Here is a 24,235-nt window from a genome sequence, read left to right on the forward strand (position 1 = left end):
ATGGAGGGAAGATGACTGTAGGTGAGGGGAAGGATAATATTAACCAGAAAGATGTTGATGCACAGGTGAGGGCGGAATTATCAAGGGTTCGGGGTTCGGGGTTCGGGAAGCTCAGCAGCAGCGAGGGAAAGGCGATGTGGAAGATGTGGTACAGGTGGCCATAACTCAAGAACATGTCAAATTGCTGTTGAAATGTCTGCAGAACAGGATAGTAATTAATTTGAATTGATTTATGTGTTTTTTTTTAATTTTATATAGAATCTTGTCCAGAGGGTGCCGATTTCCTTCCGACTTCCTATACTTTGCGACTTCCTATGCTTCCTATGCACTTACGTTATATGTTAAGTGGCGTCCCATACGTGCCCCACTCATCCGAACCTATTGTGGCTGAACACGTGACAGGATTGACACCACAATGCAAAAGGAATAGTTCCAGGTCGTAGCATAGTGTTGAGAAAACGTCCACGAGTGCTCCGGAGAAAGTTCGGGTAAATAGATAAGACTGGGTTCTTATCTGTGGAAAGGAGACGAAGATAAATGGAGAGAGGGGTAAACGATTTTTTACCTAACTTAATACATAAACTTTAAGGACCAATTTTTACAGGTTATGAGCCTCTATGGAATTACCTTCGGAGAACAGATTTTTGTTCTTGGGAAAGCATAGATAGTTGCTTATTGTGTTCTGAAAGAACAAGTCTTTTTAATTTTTCTTCTATCTTCATTTTATCTTCATACGATTGTTTAATCATGTCGGAAAAGCTCGGAGTGAACAACTGGTCGGAGTGGGAAATGAATTTCCTACACCAGTTGAAGAACGATGGGTTGTATTACCTACTCGACGAGAGTCCGATGGAGGGTGTGGAAAGAGATGGAGGAGGTCTAGGAAAGCGAAAGACTGATGAAGAACAAGCGATGCGTTCGCTAAAACTTTCATTGGGCGAGGGGTTCGTCAGGATGGTCAACAAGAGTACGGTCAAAGAAGCATACGAGTTGCTGAAGAAGGTTTGCGAACCAAATACCGTCGACCAGGAATTCGAGAGATTGGGGAAGCTATTTCGGACCCAACTTCGAAAGGAAATGAACATGCTCCAGAATTGGTACTACCACAAAATGACGATTTTGGAGTTTTACACGGAGGAGCAATTGAGCGAAAAGATGGTGCTCAAGATGTTCTTGATCGGACTCCCGAAGGAGTACCGAGAGGTGGCAAAGGAATGCTACCGAGAAGAGTTAAAAGCAGAGGATGCTGTTAAGCGCTTAGAGCAAAAGTCGGCCATCAGAAAATACGAAGAATCGACCAAGAAGTCGAGGCCGAAATGTTTTAACTGCAACAAGGAAGGACACAAGGCAATGGATTGTTGGGCTAAGAAGAAAGACGATTCTCAACAAAAAGCGAAGCTGGCTGTCAAGGAGAACCAATGCGGTAAGTGTTCCAAACGCCATAACTGGGTGATTGATTCCGGGTGCTCGTGTCATATGACGAAAGAGCTAACAGTGTTGAAAAACGCAAAGGGAACACAGGAGACAGTTAAGTTGGCGGATGGGAGCTGCATTGGGGCATCCAAGATGGGTTCAGTAGATATTCGAGTTGGGAAGGAGAAGCTCAATTTATCCAAAGTCTTATATGTGCCAGAATTGTCCGAAAATTTGATATCAGTAATGGCCTTGCTCAAGGAAGGGAAATCAGTCTTGTTCAAGGACATGAAAGTTATTATTGACGATGGGAAAGAGAAAATCACTATTCCATTGAGAAAGGAAGACACAGTTACCAGTACATGTTTGCTTGCATACGACGATTTGCATCGAAGATTTGGTCATGTTGGTGACAAGAGGCTGAGGGCGATCAACCCAGACAAAACACCCCCGAGACCAGAGGATTTCGCGTGTGAGGACTGCTCAAAAGGAAAAATGACAAGGAGTCATGGGAGTCCGACAATGTCGATAGCTGCAGAGGAACCTCTCGACAGCATATCAGTGGATGTGTCTGGTCCACACGAGACTGGGAGAAGAGGTCATCGGTGGTACGCGATAGTCGTTGATAGCTTTTCCAGATTCAAATGGCTACTGCCGTTGAAGAAGAAGAGTGAAGTTCAAGGAGCTCTGGACGAATGGCGAAAAGGGATTGAACTCAAGATGGGTAAAACCATTAAGAGGACAAGAAGCGATAACGCACCAGAACTTAAGCAAATCTTCGAGAAATGGAGAAAGGCTAATGGGACGGAACCAACCTATACGCTTACGGATTCTTCAAGCCAGAATGGGATAGCAGAGAGAGCTATTAGGACGGTAAACGATGGCGTCAGGACGATGTTATCGGAAACAGGCTTGGGAAGTAGATTCTGGGTGGAAGCTGCAATGACAACGGTGTATATTGCAAACAGGACATTGAGCACGCAAGGTGTCCCATATACGCTCTTTTTCGGAATTGAGCCTAGAACCGACCATATGAGAAGATGGGGATGCCGAGTTATTAGGCATTTGGCGACGACCAAGCATGGTCCTAGGGGGAGTGAATCCCTACTACTAGGATATGATGAAAACGTCGACGGTCGGTACATTCTGTGGGATATTGATGCTGAGAAGGTCCGGGTCACGGAATCAGTGCATTTCTACGAGAAAATGAAACCCAAGAAGCAGCAAGAAAAGGAAGAGCTTGGAGGACAGGACAGTGGCAATATGTCCGAAGAACCTGGATTATCCAATCCAAGAGGTTTGCGAGAGGAAGAACTCACGGGCCAGATGACTGACGAGAACGAGGTGTGTCAAGGCCAAGTCGAGGACCATGGTGGAGAGGAGCAATCCTTAAAACCATTTTCGGAAACAAAAGCTATAACGGGCACGGACACAACACAACTTGACGCGGTCAACGCAAGGTTGAAGTTCATAATCGAGTCAATGAATCTGAAAGCACCAAAGAGAAGACTGAGCCGAGATGGTGACGTGAAGGAGGATCAACCGCCAAGGCAGAGGATCAGAATACACGAAGAGAATGAAACGCAACAGAGGGCCATGATAGCGCTGTCTGAACCTTCCATGACACTGGACGACGCGATTAGACATCCAACTGAGAGTGAGGGATGGAAAGGAGCGATCCAGAAGGAGTTGAAGGCGCTGATGGACTTCAGAACCTGGCATTTCGTCCCTAAACCAGAGGGGTGTGTCCCGATCGATACGCGATTTGTGTTTGCAAAGAAGTATGACCTCGATGGAAAACTTGAGAAATACAAAGCCAGACTGGTGGTGAGAGGCTTTCGACAAGAATACGGAGTGAATTTCTTTGAGAGCTTTGCACCGACTCCCAGCAGCGCGACATTGAGATTGTTTTTGGCGACCGTATGCCAGTACAACATGGAATGCCATCAAGTGGATGCGTGCAATGCGTTTGCGCAATCCAAGATAAAAGAGGAAGTCTTCATTGAACTTCCAGCGAATGTTGAATGCCCCAATGGAATGGTGGCAAAACTGGATCGCTGTCTATATGGGTTGAAACAGGCAGCATACCAGTGGAATGAGGACTGCACAGGGTACCTTAAATCTTTGGGATTTGAGAACATAGTCACAGAGCCGTGTTTGTTGTATCATGCAGGACGAAAAATGCTGGTTTTGCTTTATGTGGACGACATAACTATAGCAGCGATGGACGACAAATCGATAAAATGGTTCAAGCAGTTATTTTCGAAGAGATTCGTCATCAAGGATTTGGGCCAAACAACTCAGATTATCGGGATACAAGTATCACGAGACAGGCCACAGAGAAGACTCTGGATAAATCAGAGGCAGTACATCCGGAGGATGGTGGAGGAAGCGAGGTTCGATGAACACCGGAGGTCACCCATTCGTACGCCAGTGGGAGATTGGGGGGACATTGAGCCAGCACATGAGGACGAGAAGATCTTGGACTCGAAGAGTTACCAGTCAATCCTGGGAAAGATAATGTACCCAGCCATGATGACGAGACCGGACATAGCATTTGCAGTGTCAAGCCTTGCACAGGCATCTGCGAGACCAACACCCAGACACCTTGGTGGAGTAAAGAGGGTGTTACGCTATTTGCGTGATACTGCCGAATTCTCTATTTGCTTCGAAGCACGCCGAGGGGGGATGGATATCGTTGGATACAGCGATGCCGACTATGCGAACGCAAATGATCGGAAGTCTGTCAGCGGATTAATTTTCGTTGGGCTCGGGGGAGCGATAAGCTGGAGTTCTAAGAAACAAGCAGCGATCGCAACATCAACCACGGAGGCCGAATATATCGGACTAACTCCATGCGCCAAGGAAGGGATCCATCTTCGAAGGATACTCAATAAAATCCTGGAAACTTTTGAAACTGGAACTAGGAATAGTCAGACACTGTGTTTGAAAGACGAGACCCTAGTTCTAGGAGATAACCAAGCGGCAATCAAAATTGCAAAATCCCTGGGTGTGAAGAAGGCGACTAAGCACATCGACATACAGCACCATGCCATCAAGCAATGGATTAAGGAAGGTCGGATTAAGATCGGATATATTCCAACAGCGAAAATGGCGGCAGACGGGTTGACAAAACCGCTTGGTCCTCAGAAAATGCCGGAATTCAGATTGATGATCGGAGTACGAGATCCACAAATACAATGGCCAGACGTACCCACTTCTCCGGAGCTCCGGGAAAGTGGGGGGGATGTTGAGAAAACGTCCACGAGTGCTCCGGAGAAAGTTCGGGTAAATAGATAAGACTGGGTTCTTATCTGTGGAAAGGAGACGAAGATAAATGGAGAGAGGGGTAAACGATTTTTTACCTAACTTAATACATAAACTTTAAGGACCAATTTTTACACATAGACTTAAACCTCTTAATAAACCAACTGATTCAACATTGAAGATCTATTCCACATAATGCAAGAACATGTCAGATAGTCATCATGACTTTTGCAGAAGAAACATCATAGCGCTTAGTTTCAATTGGTTAAATGCTTTGTTCTGTTTTTGCGCCATATTATGTCTTGAGTGTCGATTCTATTGGTGCACGTGCCTATTACATCATTTTCACAGAGAAAACTACCACACTAGACTGTCTTGCTTACTGGTTGGGTATCAATGAGTCCCCAACATGTCGTTAATACTATGTAGGCAATAACCATGGTGTCTTGCTTAGGCATGAAGAGATACATATTACATTCTTAGGCACAATTACCCTTGAATGGAAGTGTATTGCTCTTTGCCTGGTCCTGTTCTTCTGTTTGTCCCTTTCCACACTTTTACTGTATAATTTGAGCTGTATCCAGGGAGTGAAACACACACCAACTTCATTTGCCCTGATCATCTACCTGAGTGTACTTTATCTCTTAATGTGCCTCATCTATCTTGATCGCCTTCTCTAGTTTCTTTGACCTTATCGCATTGGTAGTATCACTATGGACTCATCCATGCCACAAACCACTGGACCGCCGGTGTGGCTTCTGTCTCTCGGTATGTTCTCTAACGTCTTGATACTAGCTTACTATCATGTCGCTAACTGCTACAGATGGCGGTGGTGTCTATGGGCTGTCTAGCTTGCTCATACTCGAAAACATCATGGAATGCATCCAGAAGTCAGAAGGTTTATCTGAAGTACCACGACCCTGTGACAGGTTTGACTTGATTGGCGGGACGGGAACGGGAGGGTATGACATTGCCTAGCTTTGAGTACGCATTAGAGAATCTTGGTTAATAACCTTCGTACAGGATCATTGCCATTATGCTCGGCCGACTGAAAATGAGCATCGACCAATCGATTAAAGAGTATAAATGCCTTGCCAGCGAAATATTTGCCCCAGAGCGAACACGTGCGTTTAAAATACCTGCGAGTGCCTTTTCAGCTGCAAAGTTGAAGGCCGCTATCGAACGGATGATTCGCAACAACTGCACCGACTCAAAGTGTCGGCGGCGGAAGAGAGACAGAAATAATACCGGCACTGACAGATGTCCCCATGGAGACATGCTGTTGGCAGATGAAAACTGCACGAAGACGTAGGTACTACAAAAAAACAGGCCTACAAGGCATAAAAAGTATCATCATATCTAATGTTCCATGTTAATCTAGTGCTGTGCTGGCAATGACTAAAGCCAATATCGAAACCCGACCAACGTTCTTAACAACATATGACACCCCTGGACACCTCACAGACTGCAAGGTTTGGCAGGCGGCCAGAGCTACCTCTGCAGCGATCACCCTCTTTGACCCAATCAAACTTGGTCGCGACGGAATTGAGTTCATTGACGCTAGCTATGGCTACAACAACCCATGTGAAGCTCTTATCTCGGAGGCCGAAAGGCAGTTTTCTGGTAGACACATCATGATACTAAGTATTGGAACAGGCCTCGGCGATGTTGTTGAAATTAGCGATTCGAGAAGTTCTGTGCTTAAAGCACTCAGGAAGATGGCCACTAGCTCTAAGCAGACCGACTTGAGACTCAAAAAAAAGTACAAAAGCCCTGGAGTCTACCATAGATTCAATGTTGACATTGGCCTAAGAGACAAAAAAGTCTTGGACCGCCGGACTTTTGGCAATATCGCAGCGCACACTGTCAACTACCTCGAAGAAAACAACCAATCTGTCGAGCAATTTGTCGCCACCTTCACCAGGAGTGATGTTCCTCAACTCAAAGCCCAGCACGATGAAAACGACAAGAAATGCCTTTCCGCTCTCTGTAATACCGATCCCTCCACAGACAAGAAGGAAATTGAAAGCAGGAAGGGTGGTTTGTTGGAAGAGTCGTATCGATGGATTCTCAGCCACAAGAACTTCCTGCAGTTTCTCGATGAAAGCGAATCCCCAATCCTCTGGATCAAGGGGGACCCTGGAAAGGGCAAGACAATGCTCCTCTGCGGCATCATTGATGAGTTAGAGCGAACCAATCCAACGTCTTTATCCTACTTCTTTTGCCAAGCCACCAATCATCGAGTCAACACAGCTACCTCTGTGCTGCGAGGTCTGATATATCGCCTAGCACGCCAAAATCCACATCTCACCACGCATGTACGAGACAAGTACGACTACAATCAAAATCTGTTCCAAAGTACAGGTGCTTGGCAAGAGCTATGCGAAATACTCACCTCTATGTTGAATGACCCGAGCCTGAAAAATGCCATCCTGGTTGTCGATGCCTTGGATGAGTGCAGTACGAGACAGAAGGACCTCCTTGAATTCATCGCCAAGCCTTCCCGCGCCAAATGGATTGTGTCAAGCCGCAACTCGCCAGATATCGAAGAGGTCTTGAATGACGCAGAGCAAAATGTCAAGATACATCTGGAAATAAATGAGGAATCAGTTTCTGCAGCGGTCAACTCTTTCATCGATTTCAAGGTGGATCAGCTTGCACACAAAAAGAAGTACAACAGGGAGATGAAGCATGCTGTCTCGGAACATTTACGCTTGAATGCTGACGGCACTTTCCTCTGGGTATCCCTGGTTTGTCAAGAGCTTTCCAACTCACAAAAATGGCATACTGCGAAGAAACTGAGGTCGTTTCCGCCTGGGCTTTACCCCCTATATGGACGAATGCTTGAACAGATCCGCAACTCCGAAGATGCACAACTCTGCAAGGATATCATTGCTAATGTCTTGGTTACTTATCGGCCTGTGACTTGGGACGAACTCTATGTCCTCGTCGAGGCGCTTGACGACTTGGAAGAGGATGATGTGAAACGGGTTGTCAGCCTATGCGGGTCTTTCTTGACTGTCCATAAGAACGTTGTTTCCTTTGTGCATCAGTCAGCCAAGGACTATTTCCAAGAAAAGGCTTTAGGCGAGATTCTGCCTTTCGGAATTCAGCACCAACACCAGACTATCTTTTCACGATCACTTGATGTCCTTCACAAAGAACTACGGCGTGACATGTACAACTTGACAGCACCTGGATGCCTCATTGAGGAAGTCTCAGTCCCTCAGCCCGATCCGTTGGCTGCTATCGGATATTTTTGCCTCTTCTGGGTTGACCATCTTAACGATTCATCGACAAATGGGATGGTCAGCAAAAACGACGAGATCTTGGCCTTTCTACGTGAAAAGTACCTCCAGTGGCTGGAGGCGCTTAGTCTCTTAAAGGTCATTCCCGGTGGAATAAGAGGAATGGAAAAGCTCAAGTTATGCTCAGTAAGTTGCTTCGTACAAATCATGAGGTCTACGATAGAACAACATTTAACATTTTGTAACAGGAGAAAGCATCTCGACATTTGCGGGACCTCGTAAACGATGCTCACCGATTTTTCTTGTTCCATGCAGGAGTTATTGAGATTGCTCCACTGCAAGTTTATGTCTCAGCTCTCATATTCAGCCCTACAAAAAGCTTGATTAGGCAAATTTACAGTAATGAAGAGCCGCGCTGGATTGATCAAAAGCCATGGGTTGAAGAAAAGTGGGACTTCTGCCTACGGACTCTTGAAGGCCATTATGATTCAGAGACATCAGTTGTATTCTCAAATGATGGACAGCGACTGGCATCAGGGTCTGATGACAACACAGTCAAGATCTGGGATGCAACTTCTGGTGTGTGTCTGCGCACTCTTTATGGTCATAGAAACTCCGTCATGTCAGTGGTGTTCTCCAACGATGGACAGCTACTGGCATCAGGGTCTTGGGACCACACAGTCAAGATCTGGGATGCAACTTCTGGTGTGTGTCTGCGCACTCTTCATGGTCATAGAAACTCCGTCATGTCAGTGGTGTTCTCAAACGATGGACAGCGACTGGCATCAGGGTCAGATGACAACACAGTCAAGATCTGGGATGCGACTTCTGGTGTGTGTCTGCAGACTCTTGAGGGCCATTATGATTCAGAGACATCAGTTGTATTCTCAAATGATGGACAGCGACTGGCATCAGGGTCAGATGACAACACAGTCAAGATCTGGGATGCGACTTCTGGTGTGTGTCTGCAGACTCTTGAGGGCCATTATGATTCAGAGACATCAGTTGTATTCTCAAATGATGGACAGCGACTGGCATCAGGGTCTGATGACAACACAGTCAAGATCTGGGATGCGACTTCTGGTACTTGTCTGCTGACTCTTGGCGACCATGACAGTTACGTGACATCAGTGGTGTTCTCAAGCGATGGACAGCGACTGGCATCAGGGTCAGATGACAACACAGTCAAGATCTGGGATGCGACTTCTGGTGTGTGTCTGCAGACTCTTGAGGGCCATTATGATTCAGAGACATCAGTTGTATTCTCAAATGATGGACAGCAACTGGCATCAGGGTCTGATGACAACACAGTCAAGATCTGGGATGCAACTTCTGGTGTGTGTCTGCGCACTCTTTATGGTCATAGAAACTCCGTCATGTCAGTGGTGTTCTCAAACGATGGACAGCTACTGGCATCAGGGTCTTGGGACAACACAGTCAAGATCTGGGATGCAACTTCTGGTGTGTGTCTGCGCACTCTTCATGGTCATAGAAACTCCGTCATGTCAGTGGTGTTCTCAAACGATGGACAGCGACTGGCATCAGGGTCTTATGACAACACAGTCAAGATCTGGGATGCAACTTGTGGTGTGTGTCTGAAAACTCTTGAGGGCCATTATGATTCAGAGACATCAGTTGCATTCTCAAATGATGGACGGCGACTAGCATCAGAGTCAGATGACTTCACAGTCAAGATTTGGGATAGGACTTCTCCCGCGTGTCCGCAGACTCTTGAGGGCCATCATCGTGGTGCGACATCAGTTGCGTTCTCAAATGATGGACGGCGACTGGCATCAGGGTCTTGGGGCAACACAGTCAAGATCTGGGATGCAACTTCTGGTGTGTGTCTGCGCACTCTTCATGGTCATAGAAACTCCGTCATGTCAGTGGTGTTCTCAAACGATGGACAGCGACTGGCATCAGGGTCAGATGACAACACAGTCAAGATCTGGGATGCGACTTCTGGTGTGTGTCTGCAGACTCTTGAGGGCCATTATGATTCAGAGACATCAGTTGTATTCTCAAACGATGGACAGCGACTGGCATCAGGATCTTATGACAACACAGTCAAGCTTTGGGATGCAACTTGTGGTGTGTGTCTGAAAACTCTTGCGGGCCACAATGAAGAAGTTACAGCGGTAACGTTCTCGAATTGTGATCAGAAATTAGCGTCAGGGTCAGGTGACAAGACAGTCAAGGTCTGGGATGCAAATTCTGGTATGTGTATGCACACTCTTGAGGGCCATGGCCAGCGGGTGACATCGGTGGTGTTCTCGAATTCTGGGCAGCGACTAGCGTCAGGATCTCGGGACAAGACAGTCAAAATTTGGGACGCAACTTCTGGCACATGGTTATATACTCTCAAGGACCATGATTACCAGAAGACATCGGTAGTGTTCTCGAATGATGAACGGCAACTAGCATCGGGGTCTATGGACATGACAGTAAAGATTTGGGGTGCGACTTCATTCCTGCGTACTCCAGAGCACAAAAAGGTACCGATGCCGTCTTTGGACGACGGAAAGTCACCTGCAACAGATAGCACTACAGAAAAGAACCCAGATGAGTTTTCTAGCACATCCTTGGACACCCCCGAGAGCCCTGACGTAGAGGTAACGCCACTGGAATCAGATTCTCAAGACAAGACAACTAAGGATGCGACCCTTAGAGTGCAACGGCAGTCTCCTCGACAGAAAAAAACTTCATCTTCACTCCCCCTATTCGACCTTTCCTCGCTCCCCTCAGGTCTCAAACCCTCGGATTTAGACATATTCAAGTCACCTGCAATTCAACCATCCAATCAAGCTTCCTCCTTCACCTTCGAATTGGATGGTGCATGGATTATGGAGAATAAGCAAAGGGTGCTTTGGCTGCCACCGGGGTATCGTACCTCAGAATCAGACGTGGCCATAAGTGCAAATAGGCTTGCGATGCGTTTCGCTTCTGGTCGCGTTCTGATCATTGGATTCAAATCCGCTGGCTGGCGTGGAGGCGTGAATTCCCAGTAAAGTCTTCTCAGTGTACATGCAATATACAACCACACAAATCTCTCTATATTGGACTATGTAGTGCTAGTCAGTGGCATTCTCACTTTGGGCCCTTGGTCGTCGTCAGTTCAGTTCATAGTGAATTAAGTGAATCTATTTTCTCGCCTGCAAGCCACTTTACCTAAAGCCATATCAGAATGCAATGTTGGGGCATTACTAGCTCCGAGTACAATCCAGACATACAACCATGTGTCTATAAGCCTATATGACCACAGATGTAGAATCGCTTGAGTCGAAGTTCTCTCTCGCTGAGATGGAAAATGTGAGAGTTATAATACCAGTAGCCCATCACCAAAAGCCCGTAATACAACGTAGTGTATCCCTAATTAACTTCAACATCTTCCACCAGATCCAATAAAATCGAGACTAAAGAAGACTCAGTTACTGTTGCTTCTTAGACAAGTAACCCCGGTGAAGGGAAATCTCCAATTAAGCTCATCTTGGAATTTGACTCACGAGATTTCCCTCGTCATCTAGATGATATAGAAAAAGGTAGTATTCTCTGTTTTCATAACGCCATGCAGGAGGTGTGAGATAAGATCTCTAACTTTGCCAAGTAGCCACCAGGGTTCGGGACGCGTTTAGTCGTACACACGACTGCCAAAGAGCCTGGTGCGAATACTTGGCTTGAAAGAGCGCGTGGTTTAGGCTTGTGAGATATGGGGGTCAAGTAGAACACCCTTGACGCAAACTTCTACCTTTTCCATCAAACGGGCTTCATCATGGGCATCAACTCATACTCGTTGGCGATCATAAGCTAAACGACGTGGACAAGTAAAATTGGTGCAACCTAGCAATCATGAACGGTCTTTGACAATTAAAAGCGCTAAACACCCACGCCTTTGATGTTCAAGACACCTACCAACTATCACCTTGTCGCAGTTCTATGCGGAGGCGCTCTTGGAATAGGTTTGTAAGTGGTCAAACATACTGCATTGAGGGGGGAAGAGGGTACCACCGAGTTTGTGAAGTTTACTGTAATGGGTTTAAGTACTAGTGTAAATATGTGCCCTCTTCCCTTGTGTAACCATATCAGGACTTGGACTCTACCCAAGCTTGCCCATTACCATGTAGAAAGCGACCTCTTACCCTCTTAGACTCTTAAGCCTCTCGACATTATACACTGGCTAATATTTCAGAAAACCTAAATGAGACACATTATTTCAATGAACTTGGTATCTCTCGTACAAAGGAACAAACATCGAGCTTTAATAGTTGGTAGTCACAAGAGTCATTAATGCTCTGAATTCGAGCAGTTCTGTAAGAACATTATTCTTGATTACATGCAGTCCCACTCCTCATGCCCTTTCCATTCACTTGATGTTGAAATCTTCAGTTTGCTAAAATGAGGATACAGGCGCAAGGGTGAAGAACTCACCAAGCATCACATCCATCATGCCATCAAGGTCGGATTCTTCGTTTCATGTAGAAAGCCTTTGCTACATTCTTTGCGGCCATTATTAAGGATTAAGTCTAATCTCAATTCGCCTTCTCAAAGCTAGACACCAAGTTACAGACGCCAACGCTAACTGAGTCCCTTCTACTGCCGGTGATGCTTAGATTTCTTCAACACCACACAGCCCCATCGAAGGTATTTTTCGTAGTCCAAGTACGTTGAATATCGAATTCCTAAATATGCATTTCTCGAATAGCGAAATTTGATGCTGTTGATGACATTCCAAAGTTGGCCAAGACAACGATACCTGAGATTGCCTTGTTGAGAACACAAGTGATGCCCCTTTGGGCGGAAGAGGAGGCAGTTAACAGGTACCAAAGGGTCAAGAGAACGCCAGAGCACTGTTCACAGGGGATGTCCTTTATATTTTGCCTAAAAGTCATGCTTTCAAGCAGATTGGTGGCGGACCAGTCCTTCTATGATTCCCTTGCCTTGTCCATGTTTCATTATCATCAATATACACGAGTGCCTGAGTACACGAGCGCAGTATTTCATTCAGATGAGCCTCTTCTTTCACCGGCTAAACGAAGTGGCATAAAACGGTTCAACTCGCAGCTACAAGTATTAAGCAGTTAAATGAGAAGTCGGGCCAAGGAGCTCTAGAGGCGAAGATACAGCATGTGTCAAAATATCACGGACGTCCTGCATGGATGTAAGCCCCACGTGTAGCTGAAGTGGTAGATGGCAATTCGACCGGGGTGAGTAGAGAAGCCAAAATGGATAACTAATAGCCGTGGTCTTTCGACTTCATCAAGAAGCAAATTCTTAATTTACTTAATTTACTAAGCTTTAAGCCCGCTCATCAACTTTGAAGTTGATAAATTACGCATTTTTAAGCCACATTTGCGTGGCCAAACAGACTGACTGCATGTTGTTCTCATGACCTCTCCCTCTTCCACTGATCATCTCTTTTGTTACTCCTTGCGAGCAAATCGGGATAGAGCCGGTCCCAGCTCAACCTGAGCCACTTCTTTCCGTTGCTGATTCTGCGCCTGTTGTTTCTTCCACAACTCCTCCACCTTGAGTCTCTTGTCGTCGATAATGTTCTTCTTGCGCTGCTTGCGAAGGTACTTCTTCATAGCGCCATTGCGTCCGCGCATACGATTACGGATCTCGTCCTCGATAGCCTCGCCGCCCGTGGCACCATCAAGATCCTTTTCGGCCCGACGTTGCTCATCTGATCGCTTATCGAGCTTACCAATGAAGCTGGGGTCTAGTGCAATCATCTCAGGCTTGAGCTTGTTCAGCAGGTTCTTGACTTCGGTCTCGCGACGCTGCTTAGACGTTTCATAGGGGTTCGCTTCCAGAGCATCGAAGTTGGCCTCGCCAGCGCCTGGTACTAAAATAGATGAGAAACCTTGATCGTGGCCCAGGCCCAGAACATCGTCAAACGGACACCATTTGACACGCTCCATCTTTTTTCCCTCACCACCCCATGACATGTAGGGTGCCTGGGGCTTTTCCTTGGCCCACAGATCCTTCCAAATAGAAGTACTTGTGCCCCAACTAACAGCTGTCAAGCCTGTATCAGAGATTGACACAGAGGACCCAGGCTGGCGTGTAAAATAGTTATTAACCTCTTTGAGCATACGTATATCCCAGACAGCCATCCTAAGATCTTGGCCTGTTGATACCATGTAGTGTCCACTACGGTCGACAGCCATAGACCGCACAGGGCCGCGATGGGCCAAAAGCTTAACGTGGGGCTTTTGCGAGTTAGGGGACCAGAGGGTTACAGTGCCATTCTGGTGGCCTGCGTGTAATATGGCGTTCCACGAATTCTGTGTAAAGGATGTCGGAGTGCCGAGACGAGTAGGAATTTCTGAGACCAGCTGGCCCGTAGAAACATCTTGATACTTGATAAAACCGTTGCTAGACTAAAGATAGAGGAAATAAAAAGAAGTCAGTAAGCTGTTTAGTGTGCAAAGAGACAAGCAATGCAGCCGCCAGAACTCACCAGAGAAGCGAGCAAAAAGTGATAGGGCAAGAACTCCAAATGCGTCGCATCCATGTGCTTGCGCAAGCAATGCACCTCAACACCGTTATGATCGTAGATGTACGTGTATTTTTTCTGCGCCACCGCAAAGAACTGGTTGTTATGAAGCCACTTGACGTCGCGGACCGTCTCACCCAGCTGAATCTCGCAGCCAGGAGTTCCATCACGCCAGTCCATTGTCGCGATATGGCCTTTGCGGCCTCCAATAAGCAGTTGCCGGCCATTTCGCGTATAGTCAAATACATAGGGGCCTAGTTGATCCAGCTTGAGATCGAAGCGCTTCTGGGCGTTAGCAGCACCAGATCCCGCTGCGATTTCGCTCTGACGGGCATTGTACGTGTGCTCAAGGTCGTTTTCTGTCTCGAGGAATCCGGCGCTGTTTTCGAGTAGGATTTCGGCATCCTTGGCCTTGATGGCAGCATCTTGGTACTTGGCCTCGAAGTTGCCTAGATTGCGCTTCAACTTTTTGTCTTTAATGCCTTGGACGTTGACTTTCTTGCCCGAACCATATTTTCGCTTAGCTTCCCGATGACGCGCAAGCCGTAACCGCGCACTCTTGGGAAGGAGGTCTGTATTTTGAGAGGACTGCTGGTGAACGGTGACTTCGCCGTAGGAATGCTTCTTTGAAGCTGGAAGGTCGACAACGGTCGCCACTGTTGGGTCGGCCATTGTGGAAAAAATATTAAGAGATTGGACAGTAAGTATCGCGGGTAGATGGGTTGATATGGTATCAAATAACAGGAGCAATAATAAGGACGAAAAGCAGATGGACAGAAATGACAGAAACCTTACTATCGCCAAATCGCACCCAAACTTTTGCTTTATCGAAGAAAAAAAAACAAGCCGAACCACAAATTTCATGCCCCCTGTCAATAGATAAGTCGCGCTTATCTTATCGATAAGACCCGCCACAAAAAAGTTGGAAAATGAACCCCGCCAATAGAAGAGAAAAAAGCAAGAATTTGTGACGAAATATACAGGCAAGCCAAGGTGAAGAATACTTTTTCTAGGTTCTTAATACCGACTTGAGAGCCATTTACTTGGCTGTCTACGAAAACAAATTCATCTCACTTATTCAGCCAGGATCTCTCTACCCCCCTTTTCTTTTTTTCCCCATTGTCTTTCCGACTTGCCCTTACCAAAGTGGCGTCTCTCCCCTTCAGACCCAAGGCGGCTAGCCATTCGAATATGCCTACTGCTACAATGAACCACTCTCACCGTCCGACCACCAAGGCCAACCCGAAGGGCTTCAAGTCTCGCAAAGCTACCAAGGGGTCGCTGCGAGAGGCGGCTAAGGGTATGTACCAGGAATAGGAGGGTGATGCCCGACATTCAGTTCCCCCTCTCTCCACTCCTCGCTCCTTATCTAACCACCCTCTCCTCCCTCTGCACAGGTCGCATGGGCGGCTCTGAGTTTGCCCGCCGAACCCCCCACCAACACGTCATGTCAAAACTCGACCGCAAAAACCAAGCCCGCCAGCGCCTTCAAGCCAAGCGCAAGGAGCATCTCCAAGAAACCCACATTTTCAACGGCCAAAATGGAGCCCCCCGGATCGTTGCCGTGGTTCCTCTCTGTGTCGATACCGATTCTCGCCTAGCCGTTCAGAAGCTTAATGAAAGCCTTGATATCGCCTCCGATTTTACTGATGGTCCCATCTACACTCCTATTGATCGCTTCAAACAAAAATTGCAATACTTGGTTGTGCCCCGCAATCTAGACGCCTGTCTTAATGCCACTCGCGTTGCCGACTTTGTCGTTGTCCTGCTCTCGGCCAGCGAAGAGGTTGACCAGCTGGGCGAGTTGATGCTTAGAGGCATCGAGAGCCAGGGCTTGTCCACCCTGTTTACTGCTGTCGATGGTCTTGAGGGCATTGAGCCAGCCAAGCAGCGTACCAACGTTCTTGCGTCGCTCAAGTCTTTCATCACCCATTTCCACCCAGAGCAAGAGAAAATATTTAGTCTGGACAACCGTGTTGACTCTTCCAACTTGATGCGGGCTCTGTGCAACAGCACACCCAAGGGCATTAAATGGAGAGAAGAGCGCAGCTGGATGCTCATTGAAGACATCCAACTCCCAGAGAACTTTGATGGCCAGACCGTTGTCACCGGTGTGGTTAGAGGAAAGGGCCTCAAGGCCGACCGCCTGGTTCAGATTGGCGATTGGGGCACTTTCCAGGTTGACCAGATTGTCGCTGCCCCTCGTCCAACAAATCGCAAGGGCGCTGATGCCGCCACTAGCCCCCAGGCTATCTTGGATGTCCCCTCAGCTGACAAGGATACCCTTGAAGACCTAGCCCCTGAAGAAATCATCATGGAAGACGACGACATGCAGACAGAGCCCAAGCAGCAAAAGGGTGTTCTACTAGATGACCACCACTACTTCTCCGAGGAGGAGCCGGAAGAGTACACCATCAAGAAGAGGGTGCCCAAGGGCACTTCCAAATACCAGTCAGCCTGGTTTCTTGAAGACAACGCCGATGATGATGACTCAGCCTCTGACATGGAAGATATGGATATGGACAACGCGGAGGACAGTAGCGACGAGTCTGTAGCCGCCCCCGAGGACGGTATCGAGGGTCGTGCTGAGCCTGCCATGACCGAGGGTGCCCCTTCTGAGTACCCCGCCTCCGAAATGATCATTGAGCCAGATGAGGAGCAAGATGCTGCCGATCTCGCCTCCTACCGCAAATTAAAGCGAACTGAGATGGAGGATGACAAAGAGTTTCCTGATGAAATTGAACTCTCACCCAACGTCCTAGCTAGGGAGCGTTTGTCTCGATACCGTGGTCTCAAGTCCCTGCGTACCAGTGAGTGGGTTGTCGATGAGGACCGTGCCCATGAGCCTGAAGACTGGCGTCGTCTATTGCGTGTCTCTGACTACCAAGGCACGAGATCCCGCGTGACTCGTGAGGCTCTTGTTGGCGGCGTGGCCCCGGGCACACGAGTCAGTGTGTACATCAGTGGCGCTATTCCAGAGCATGTTAAGACGCTCCCGAGCGCTGCTCTGCACCCTGTGACGCTCTTCTCGCTGCTGCGCCACGAGCACAAGCAGACGGTTTCCAATGTGCTGATTAATCTCAGCTCCGAGTACCCAACTTCTATCAAGTCCAAGGAGGAACTGATTATGCAATGCGGCGCTCGCCGTTTTATTATCAAGCCTCTATTCTCACAACCAGGCAACACTCCTAATAACGTGCACAAATATGCCCGGTATCTACATCCAGGACAAAGCGCCGTGGCTACCTTCACAGGGCCTGTCACCTGGGGTCCTGTGCCAGCATTGTTCTTTAAGCGCACGGCCGATGTAGAGAACGTGGCTGAAAGCTCAGCTATCCCCAGCAGCTCGGGCCTGACCCTAGTGGCAACAGGCACTTGCCTACCACCATCTACAACAAGAGTCATTGCCAAGAGAGTAATTCTCACTGGCCACCCGTACCATATTCACAAGCGAGTGGTAACCATCCGCTACATGTTCTTCAACAAGGAGGATGTGGAGTGGTTCAAAGCCCTGCCGTTGTGGACTAAGAGAGGCCGAACTGGTTTCGTCAAGGAAACACTCGGCACACACGGTTACTTCAAAGCCACTTTCGACAGCAAGATCAACCCCCAGGATGCTGTGGGTGTCAGTCTATATAAGAGAGTGTTCCCGCGCAAGGCCATCCCATTGACGGGGTCTCTCTCTGGAGCAGTAGCCAATGGAAAGGGTGATGACGACGACGGTGATGACCAGATGGAGATGTGAATTGGTGCAAACCACTTGAGAAGAAGTGATACCATGGGGAGAAGGGCGTAAGAGAGTAAAAGGGAGAGGGAGGAAAAGTTCAAACAAAATATAGGCGAAAAAAAGGACGAAAAAAGGGTTCTTGGGATTTTCTTTTCAAGCCGCACAAGGGATAACGACCGGGTACGATCATTATGGGTTCATTTGTTTAGGATTGCTTGTATTTTTGCTCTTGCTTTCTGTATTTGGCTTTAGCTTCTTAGCTTCAGCTACTTTGTTTGATGGGAATTCTGGTTTAGATAGAGCCTCGGCTTATGTGAGGCGAGAAGTTCAGATTTGCACTGAATATAAAAGGGCCTAAGAGCCCAGTACAACGACAAGGCCAGCCACGGGAATCAAAACATCTCTGTTTGCTAAGAATGCAGCGCATGTGCGCCCATACATAGAGCAACACTACGCTACAGACAATTCTACTTTTGCTGCTCTTCATTCCAATACCCAATTACTCGGATACGGTAGGTGTAGGACCGCCCAGAGACCGGGCAACCTCTTCAGCTCCGCTAGCCTTCCAGGCGCTAAGAATTAGATTGGCAATATCTTGGACACCAACATCCTTCTTCACCTGGGCAAAAATGGTCGGGCCGCCCTCTCGCATCAATCTAGCATCCCGTTCCATGACTCCCAAATCAGCACCGACAGCCTCGGCCAAATCAGTTTTGTTGACAATAAGCAAATCGCTCTGTGTGATTCCAGGACCACCCTTGCGAGGGATCTTGTCACCGCCACTGACATCAATGACGTAGATGATGAAATCTGCCAATTCTCGAGAGTAGTTGGCTGCCAGGTTATCACCACCCGACTCGATCAGCAGGAGATCAGTGCGGAACTCGCCATGCAGGTCCTCGAGCGCGCCCAAGTTCAGCGAGATGTCTTCACGGACTGCCGCATGAGGACAGCCGCCGGTCTCAATGGCCCGGATTCTCTCGGCTGGGAGAGCTCCGTTGCGGGTCAGGAATTCGGCATCCTCGCGCGTAAAAATATCATTGGTCACGGCGGCGATGTTGTACTTGGTACGGAGAGCTTTGCACAGTGCAAGCATGAGGGCGGTCTTTCCAGAGCCAACCGGTCTACCAATCAGAAGGGAAGGTTAGCTAAAGTTGGTGCCGTCTCATTTGATACATTAAGCCGGGCAAGGGCAAGCCTATCATTTTTGCAGAGAACTCACCCGCCAATGCCAATGGTGAAGGCCCGTTCGGTCCAATTACGACCCTCTATAATAGGCATTTCACGGCCAAGGTAGCTTCCAGGGCCGTTTAGGATCTCGTGCGAATGGCCGTGTTCCTGGGCATTGAAGCCACCGTGATCGTGGGAATGTTCGTGGGAATGTTCGTGAGACATTGTGGGTGAAGCTTTGTCTTTTTCAAGCAGACTTTTAAATACTAGCAGTTCACTAGAAAAGAAGAAGACGGAGAAGAAAATAATTGGAGAGGTCACGATAGGGCTAGGAATTGGAAGAAAAAAAAGGGAAGAAAGACGAGGCTGCGGAATTGCGGCAGCTCAACTAGGACCGCTAAGCTAGCAACTACCAAAGAATAATCCTACAAAAGTGTAAGGCTTCCTTCCCTTTGCCCTTCTCGTTATCTCTGTTTCTCCCAAGCCAAGCTAATGATACCACATCTAAGTAATTGCTTTTACTTTATCAAGGGTTTAGCTCTACTGCTTCCCGATAGGCAAACCCTTACCAAACAACAACAATAAAGAAGAGTAACAAAGCTTTATCAAAGCTCGTTTCATATATGATAATGGCGCCAAGTCTCTCTTAGTTAAGTAGTGCGGTGCGGGACTTATCTTTGTTCTTGTCTATCAAGATAAAAATGAAATAAGATCAAGGTTCACGGCCCAGGCCCACCCCACTATAGAGCCCCCACATTCATGAGATAAAAAGTCTATAAGACCCATATTAATTCACCAGCTCTTGATCCGTACTTAATAGAGTGTCTTGCTAAAATGCAGATTACTTACTGCACTTCTTCTTCTCGTGCGGTAGATTATTGCTGGTTTAGAGACAATTTATCCTCCCTTAGCTTTGCCTTTATTATTCAAATAGAGGCTTAGCCAATATACGACCTTTTTCCTTCCGCTATCGGTCATTTCACAGCCTTCCTTCACCAGTCTTTTGATCCATCAACTTGTAGTGGAAGGCTATCCGCCTCTTGTTTAAAGTTTTTGGAGTTGGTTATGTGAAGGATTCATGACATTGCTCATAGTGCATCTTTCAGGCAAAAGATGGCGGCGGCCCTCCAGGCTGGAAAAACAACTACAACCACGTCAACGATTAAGAGCAGTCATTCCCGGTTCCGTCGTCATTTGTAGATGCTAGCTAAAAAGTCACTCACTTAGACAAGTGTCTCATTCAGCCAAGTGAGTGCTAGCAAAGCGTAACTAGTATAGTATATATCACAAAACATTGTCACTAGATGTGGGCCTAAAGCATAAAAGCGATACGCTTGCGGTATCCCTGAATAGCGCTCAACATTTAGGTTCTCGTAAAAGAAAAAGCTGCTATGTCTGCTTCTTAGGGTCAGGCCCAACCTCTAACCCTTAACAAGCGTAGGCGGCTCAGTTGCATGATTAATTTTTGAAGCTCGAGTTAAGACAATACCGTTGGATCTACATCTAACTGAGCTGGGGGGTATTTGTTGGCGGCTAGGCGCTATTGAAGACTATACATCAAAGTTTGTCAGGGCTATGTCTGGGCCAACTACAGCAGAAACACCCGAGGAGAGCAAGCAACGTATTTTTATCGAACTTTATTGTATTTTATTTCTTTGTGCTCAAGATCCACCACATGGCCCGTATCAGAGACAGGGCTTTGGACTTGGACTAACTAACATGAAAAGGCGCCGGGTTTCTGGACAGGATTTGTTTTCCGCAAGACTGGCTGTGGGGGAAGCGGAATTGCTTGCACGCTTGTTACTTATCAAGACAGGGAGGAAGGGCTTCGGGCATGTCCAAATGTATCAAAAAAAGGCGAGCCACATCTTAAGTCGCACTGGAAGATGACATCAGCCCCAGCTGCTCCCGTCCGGAATACGCTGCCGTACTGCTGCGAGATAACAGTGAGTAGACAGGAAAAAGAATACGACATAATAGTCATGATAAAAATAGGGCTTATTGTATTACTTGACGTCTTCCACCTGCTGTTATTTCGTAGCAAAAAAAAAAAAAAACTTGAGCCACACCCCAGTTTCCCTCTTAATGCCTCCTAAGCGACATATTCCCAAGCATCACACAATATGGGTTGGTGGCCGAGTGGTTAAGGCGCTGTGTTCAAGGCATTACTTGAATCCCTTATGCCCGAGAAGGGTTCCACAGTTTCGAAAGGATCGCGCGTTCGAATCGCGCCCAACTCATCATTGTTCTTATCTTTTTGAGCGTGCTACATATTCCTTTTTAGTTACCGCCATGGCTGTTATCGTTGGAACATCTTTTGCTTCATCAACTCTCCCTCTTACAACCCTCGGGGGGGTACCTTTGAGGTCTGGCGCCTCCCCTTCTTCCGGGCTGCTAGAGGACGACGCCTATGACACTGATAAGCGTCTTTCATTCTTTTCTTTTTCTTTGACTCTGTCATGGATTCTGACAATGAGCTGTGGAGCCTTGAGGCCGCTCTTGCCCAACTTTGAGGAACAACCTCGTCGTCGACTCGCCCCCTTTTTCACGACAACTTTCGCGATCGCCAACTCCTCATCGCCACAACACCACTCCAACTCAAGGAGTTCACCTTCACGCTCAGGACTGAGTATTTGAGAGTTCACACAGTCCACACCTTTTTCTTATGTTTTGTTTTTTCTCGCGCTCCTCTGTCCTCGGACAGACTGGTGACTGTGGCAGGTCACTAGAAAGGGGGCTGCCTTAGGTCACATCCACACCGCATGAGGCAGCGGCCACCAGGGCGGTGGAAGGATAGACCATGAGCCCTCGGATGCTCACACAGTATGGTTGACTTTCCCGTCGCTTGACGGGATTCCCAGACTGCACTGGAATCTGTTGTCTTGTCGCCATGATTTTCATGGTTTCAGGACACATAGCAGATTTTTCAGAGGATCGAATGTTTGTGGGGAAGTTGGGAGTCGATTCCACTTCTGGGTTTAGGGTTTGTCTGGGGTTTTTGCCGGTGGGGAAAGGGGGATGTGGAAAATGGGAAGACCAAAGGTGTTGCAGCAGCCACGCATAAAAGGACAAAACCACTGTACTCCGCCGGGGCCTACCCCCCGTGCCGACAGCCGGGGGCCTTTTAGACTAGTTTTTACACGGGGCCTCCACCAACCAAAAATATCAGGTAACCAATCCTGGAACCCGACAGGTACGCCCTCGGGCCGCGCTATACAGAGACCCTCCTGGCTATATTGCTGGACCCTAAAAAGTCATAGGAGAAGGTTGAAGTTTATGCGTTCCTGTCACTGCGGACCGCCCGGGAGGTGCTCCCGGCCGGAAGGCCGTCGTATTACGGTGAAATAGCTGTAGGTAGACGTTAAATAGTACAATCAACAATCAATCAATCTTTTGCTTCATTGCTTTTTTTTTTTTTACTTTTTTTTTTTTCTTTCCCTCAGCCCTGCTCGACATGCATGGCATCCCAGTCATCACACGTCACAGGGTCAAAATTTCCACAACCCCTGCTGACCCAACTAAGCACTAAGCCCTAACCAGTGACATAATGCGTCTACTGCTCAACTAGGCTGCGCATGGGTATAGTACTGCGGAGTCGACAGTCGTCATGGACTGTACTACAGATATTTGAGTGTGATACACTAGCACTATGCGTGTATATATATATATATATATATATAGAGCACTTGCTAAGATTGTGTTCGTGCGCATGTGTTACACAGGCTCTTATCTATTTCAACGGCACCCATATTCTCCTTGTCTTGCTATATTCCCGGCTTCCACTACTTCGTACTCCCTGCTTCTCTTCTGGCTTGCGAGACTGGCTGTTGTTGTTCAATGCAACATATAAGCAAGCCATTGCTGTACTTTGTGACGTAAATGGACTGAATGTACATGTGCTTGCGCTCCCTCCCGCCTCACTGGCTTGCCTACCAGCCAAGAAAATTACAGGCTCTAGCCCTGAGCGCAGTAGGCTCCAGTAGGCTCCGTCATACTATTGCCCGACTGAATAGAGCATGAACTAGGATAGGGGGAAAAAAAAGCAACAAAGAAAGAGGGAAAACAACAATTCATAACCCCCATGCTTCTCGCCGTGCACTGGGCTTCGGCTAATTTACCATTACTAACAGGGCTACAGAAGAGGTCTATCCAACTCATATGCAGATAGGTAATGCACGTAGCATGTTTCTCCATGCCTGTATGTGATGGCGAGCCGAGATCTAGAAAAAAAACTTTCCGTACTTTGTCAGACTCCTCACAGTGCCCCCTAAAGTCGGCGCGTCCAGCACAAGTATACCTCTTCATGCGTAGATATCACAGCAGCGCCGTATTTCACCCATATTTACACCGTGCTGCTCTAATTGGCAAAGTCCATGTAGCTTTTACATATATATCAGGACAAGTGCATAATGTATTATACATATATGGCTTCCTCACTAGCCTGGTTTCAGGCAGACAGGCAGACAGGCAGGCAGGCAGACAGTAACAAGCCTGCCATGACCTCACTGCCCAGGTGACATGGGCCTACATAACTAGCAAGCAAAATGCTCATCAGCAATCCAGTAATCAGTTGATTGCTTCTTGAATAGCCGCCCAGGCTCTATTCAGTAGCCAGGTTAGCTTATAAAGAGTGTCAGGCAGCCCGCTGATCCCGTGACACCAAAAGCCTGTTTCTCCTCACCCCTCTTTTCTGTGCTGTACCAGATAACCTATTGAAAACAGCACTGAGTGAACAGCTGGGTTACACGTGGCAAGCCAACTCACCTAGCCATTCCGCCATTTCAACTTTCACTGTGTTTCACCATTCACTCTAAATCACGCTTCAAGCCTTTGTCCGCTTTGTATCACCAACTGCTAGTACTCTCTAAGAGTTGTAGAGAGAGAGAAAGAAAGAAAGACAAAGCTTCACTCTAA

The 24,235-nt window shown here is 47.5% G+C and overlaps 5 protein-coding genes across 5 annotated transcripts; 3 read left to right on the forward strand and 2 right to left on the reverse strand.

Annotated features, from left to right (window-relative positions):
- Positions 1-747: 747 nt before the first annotated feature.
- On the forward strand, positions 748-3,818 carry HOO65_100053 (Copia protein; the record flags this gene model as incomplete). Its single annotated transcript, XM_071004644.1, has 3 exons — positions 748-1,423; positions 1,496-3,524; positions 3,632-3,818. 3 exons carry the CDS (start codon positions 748-750, stop codon positions 3,816-3,818), a joined length of 2,892 nt encoding a protein of 963 aa, XP_070855830.1.
- Positions 3,819-5,393: 1,575 nt separating this feature from the next.
- Positions 5,394-10,936, forward strand: HOO65_100054 (Vegetative incompatibility protein HET-E-1; the record flags this gene model as incomplete). Its single annotated transcript, XM_071004633.1, has 5 exons — positions 5,394-5,448; positions 5,504-5,642; positions 5,704-5,988; positions 6,062-8,114; positions 8,177-10,936. 5 exons carry the CDS (start codon positions 5,394-5,396, stop codon positions 10,934-10,936), a joined length of 5,292 nt encoding a protein of 1,763 aa, XP_070855831.1.
- A 2,409-nt stretch (positions 10,937-13,345) lies between these two features.
- Positions 13,346-15,096, reverse strand: HOO65_100055 (putative U3 small nucleolar RNA-associated protein 7; the record flags this gene model as incomplete). The annotated part of the gene is made up of 2 exons (XM_071004668.1): positions 13,346-14,308; positions 14,389-15,096. The coding sequence occupies 2 exons, from the start codon at positions 15,094-15,096 to the stop codon at positions 13,346-13,348; spliced, it is 1,671 nt and encodes a 556-aa protein (XP_070855832.1).
- A 534-nt stretch (positions 15,097-15,630) lies between these two features.
- Positions 15,631-18,169, forward strand: HOO65_100056 (Ribosome biogenesis protein tsr1; the record flags this gene model as incomplete). The annotated part of the gene is made up of 2 exons (XM_071004652.1): positions 15,631-15,724; positions 15,822-18,169. 2 exons carry the CDS (start codon positions 15,631-15,633, stop codon positions 18,167-18,169), a joined length of 2,442 nt encoding a protein of 813 aa, XP_070855833.1.
- Positions 18,170-18,650: 481 nt separating this feature from the next.
- On the reverse strand, positions 18,651-19,546 carry HOO65_100057 (putative urease accessory protein ureG-like protein; the record flags this gene model as incomplete). Its single annotated transcript, XM_071004701.1, has 2 exons — positions 18,651-19,275; positions 19,374-19,546. 2 exons carry the CDS (start codon positions 19,544-19,546, stop codon positions 18,651-18,653), a joined length of 798 nt encoding a protein of 265 aa, XP_070855834.1.
- Positions 19,547-24,235: the final 4,689 nt, after the last annotated feature.

This window comes from Ceratocystis lukuohia (genome assembly GCF_044167205.1).
Source record: "Ceratocystis lukuohia strain C4212 chromosome Unknown Supercontig10_pilon, whole genome shotgun sequence".
Classification (NCBI taxonomy): Eukaryota; Fungi; Ascomycota; class Sordariomycetes; order Microascales; family Ceratocystidaceae; genus Ceratocystis; species Ceratocystis lukuohia.